At 32.1% G+C, this 3666-nt stretch overlaps 1 protein-coding gene across 1 annotated transcript; it reads right to left on the bottom strand.

The window, feature by feature from the left end:
• Positions 1 to 200: 200 nt before the first annotated feature.
• Positions 201 to 2526, bottom strand: LOC116349501 (N-acetyllactosaminide beta-1,3-N-acetylglucosaminyltransferase 3-like). Its single transcript, XM_031780979.1, has 7 exons — positions 2299 to 2526; positions 2162 to 2181; positions 1626 to 2080; positions 1447 to 1551; positions 1163 to 1390; positions 715 to 1102; positions 201 to 608 (listed from the first exon to the last, which is right to left on the bottom strand). The coding sequence occupies exons 1-7, from the start codon at positions 2386 to 2388 to the stop codon at positions 251 to 253; spliced, it is 1644 nt and encodes a 547-aa protein (XP_031636839.1). The 5' UTR covers positions 2389 to 2526; the 3' UTR covers positions 201 to 250.
• Between the last annotated feature and the right edge of the window lie 1140 nt (positions 2527 to 3666).

Below are 3666 nucleotides of genomic sequence, written 5' to 3'. Positions count from 1 at the left end.
CTTACATCAAATAAAACGTGCAGTGGCAATCGCAAAAAAGGCAGAACTTGTTACCTCAAAATTTAGATAAAATTACTAGTAGTGAATTTTAAAATGAATTAACATGTTAAGAGTTATTTGATTTCATCAACATCAGGGATGTTTTTTTCCTTTTTTGTTATTACTTAAGATAAATAATAATTGGTTTGGTCGATAAAATCTAACTACTGCTTCCAAAATAATAATATATTAGGTACTAGAGAAAATACAATTATTTACACTTTGTATTAGTGTCCATTAGTTTTTTCCATAGGTCAAATTGTTCATTTGCTTTGACCATATGAATACTGATCGCTTTTCGCAAATTGCACGGATTAAACGCTATGCGACGGTTAAGGAACTCATTGACATGGATTCGTTTAACGTTTACCAGTTGCGCAACGATACCCGTTGTAAACACGTCTTCTAATTTCAAATATGTTTGTTCAAGGGCCTTTGTATATAAATCATGAATAGCCGACCCACTTATTAAATAAGCTGGCCCCGTAGTAAACTGTGGAAACACTGATGGAAAATATTGTTGCGGCGACACATAGTACTTTGATCGTTTGTTACGAATCGGTTTCCATCTATAAAAAAAATACAATCAACCAACATTCAAAATTATTTGTCAAGATTGAAAATTCATATGCGAAGATATTCAGGTAGAAAACATACTATAAATTCTATGTATACCTTTTTGCTAGTCTTCCAAAAATTATTTTTTGTCGTTCTTCCAGACGATGTTTATCAATAAATGACATTAAGCGAAGTACATTGATGAACATATCGTCATCAGTTTTGAGTATAAATGCTGCTCTCGAGCAGTATGTATCGACCCATTCCAATGATGAAATGGTTTTTAAAGTTAAATTGTTGTAGCTATCTATAAAACGACCACGAATAATGTCACTGTACATATATGACTCAGCTTCTAGCGAATCTTCGATTGCTTGTATATTTGTCGCACCGAGAACAAATGCCATTGCAATGTCACGTCGTGACGCATAATGTCCCCATGTTTGGCGTATAGCAAGGCGGGCTTCACGATGTGTTGGCGCTGAAGTTATTAACATCAGCAGACCTGAGAGCAAAAAATTTTTGAGTTTGTTGTTTATCACTATATGTTTGTACAACTAATTACGTATATGTTCGCCTGCATCAGTTCCGCATAGATCACTATTTGCTTCAAAATGTCCAGACTCATACAAATCACTTGTACGTACGCCGTTTGCTGTATCTAAATGTGCACCTTTGGTGGTCATATTTGAATGAGTCGAAGCCACTGGTGATTGCTTTTGCTGTTGATCGGGTACATTTTCAACTACTTTACCTACAACCATCACATTTGACGTTGATGCGTACAGTGAGCCTGTGAATTATAAATGTAAATAATCAATTGATTTTTAGATAATATAAAATACTTACTATTATTAGAAATGTTTTTTGGCTGAATTATGGCCGCAGCCGCTATAGACGCTGGAAGTGATAACGACGATGATGATGGAATATCAGATGAATTTGATGTATCGCCTGCAAGAATGGAGCCAAAACCAAATTTACTTCTATTACAAGAGATGCGCTTGAGAAGATTTTATAAAACTCACCTGCCAAATTGGATTGATGTACAATGTTTTTGATATTAAAATGCGCAAGACTATTACTTAAATTATCATTTAAAGTATTGTCAAAAACCTTTTGCCTTAGTTGGGCATCGTTGGAAGTGTCAGCAATATTGTTGCTACGACCAGTATCACTTTTATCATCTATCGCGTTATTCTGGAATGTATTGTCATTGCCTGCGGTCATATCTGAATTCAAAATTGATGACACAGATATTAGTGATGACATGTGAAAACGTTGTGACGTTGGAAATCGTTCGATTGTTTGATTTGCGTAATATGAGGTGTACAAAAATATCGATAAACCCACGATGATCAATAGCATAACTAATCGAAGCAGACGATTATGTTGAACAAAACTGGGTGTAATAAACATTTTCATTTGAATTGTTACTGTATTAGATCGCGAGGTCTTTAGGGTTGTCTTTTCTTCTTCGTTCCTTTATATTCAAAAATGTTAATATAGGTACTATTAAAGTACTGCTATGTAAGTGTCAGACAATTTTAAATTGAATACTGACGATAATGATAGTGATGGTGTCTGAAAACACAAAAAACGAAATAAAGATTTTTTTTTCTTCAAAAATTCGAGTATCAATAAATTACTCAAGATTGTTTCGATTTCTTTGATTTTTGTGATATACTTTGTTATATTTACCTTAAAATGAGGTCGCTCATGAATAATTTTTGACTTTCCTGCGTCTTTTAAACGTATCCAAATCGGCGAATACCTGTGAGGTTTTCTCATTATACCTGCATTTATTTTTATTTCAAATGTTAATTTTTTTTAATTGTCTATCTATTTCCGTTTGACAAAAATGAAGAAAATATCCGGTAAATCAACTAATTCTTTGGTTACATTACTGTGAGAAAAAGAAAAATAAATGAATTACATTGGAATTATTAGCAATTTAATTACGTTTTCAAGATATAATCATATTATAAAAAGAATTACTAACATATTCTAAATGACTCAATAAACTTATGTAAAATTTTGTGATCATTCCTCAATAAAAATTTATTTAAATAAATAATAATTATAATTCTTATTATATTTTCATGAAAGTAAGCAAATATTTTTTATTATTTTGAGGACTACCGTTTTTTAGAAGAATGCGATTTTTAACTTGATTGATTGCACTAAGCATTGTGCTAGTTCAGCCGATCTTGACGTATACATATGAAATATACATTTTGAAATGATATGCATATCTGATGCAAAGCTATATGGATACTCATTATGCATACAAATTTCAAAATGGCTAATTGTTTACTTTGAGATTAAAGAACATTTAAAATGATTTAGATTTTCCATGCCCCAAAATCCCCACTTTTTTTATAACTATTGAATGAAATTGGTTACTACTCTAGATTGTCGTTCCAAGCCGATATTATCTCAAACCATACGATCAACGTAAAGGACACTAGAACTTATTCCAAAATAGTTGAAAAAAATTGTTCACTCAACAATAATTTTTCTTTGGATTTTTAGCAAATGTTTAAACTTGCTCTTTCGATTTATGATATATAAAATAGGTTATTCGAAGAATAGAACAATTGAACGCAAACTCTTATATATTTCGATTTTAAATGATGTGTGACACAGACCATCTTCAGCGACACGACTGTAGACATGAAGAAAGTTCATTACAGTATCGCTCTGTCTCTCGTTTGTTTGATAATTTAAATGGGTCGAATGGTTTTTATTCTAAGAAAAAGCACTGTTTGATTTTGCAATGAACTTTTTTCATGTTTTCAGTTGTATCACTGAGGATGGTCTGTTAGACAGACCGAAATGCATTCGAACTCAATTTTTGTTTTCATTTCATTATTTAAAACAGACCATATACTGAGCATAGATATTTATCCAGGATATTTTGTGAGAATTCGATAATTAACGTAGCAGTCCATGCATTATTGCTCCTTCTAAACGAAGTGTGTGTGAGACTCGAATTGGCATGTGTATCTTAAACACAATACGATGGAAGGGGTAATAATGCACAGATCGACGCTCATACTTACACAG

This window comes from Contarinia nasturtii, unplaced genomic scaffold (genome assembly GCF_009176525.2).
Source record: "Contarinia nasturtii isolate CC-2019 unplaced genomic scaffold, AAFC_CNas_1.1 Cnas_scaffold_2873, whole genome shotgun sequence".
NCBI lineage: Eukaryota > Metazoa > Arthropoda > Insecta > Diptera > Cecidomyiidae > Contarinia > Contarinia nasturtii.
The sequence above is the reverse complement of the archived record's forward strand: the minus strand, read 5'-3'. Positions and strand labels throughout refer to the sequence as shown.

Coding starts and splice junctions, on each gene's coding strand:
- LOC116349501 (XM_031780979.1), bottom strand. CDS start 2,388: ATGAGAAAACCTCACAGGTATTCGCCGATTTGGATACGTTTAAAAGAC. Junction 2,182..2,298: donor ATGAGCGACCTCATTTTAAG/GTAAATATAACA, acceptor TTGTGTTTTCAG/ACACCATCACTATCATTATC. Junction 1,103..1,162: donor TGATGCAGGCGAACATATAC/GTAATTAGTTGT, acceptor TTTTGCTCTCAG/GTCTGCTGATGTTAATAACT.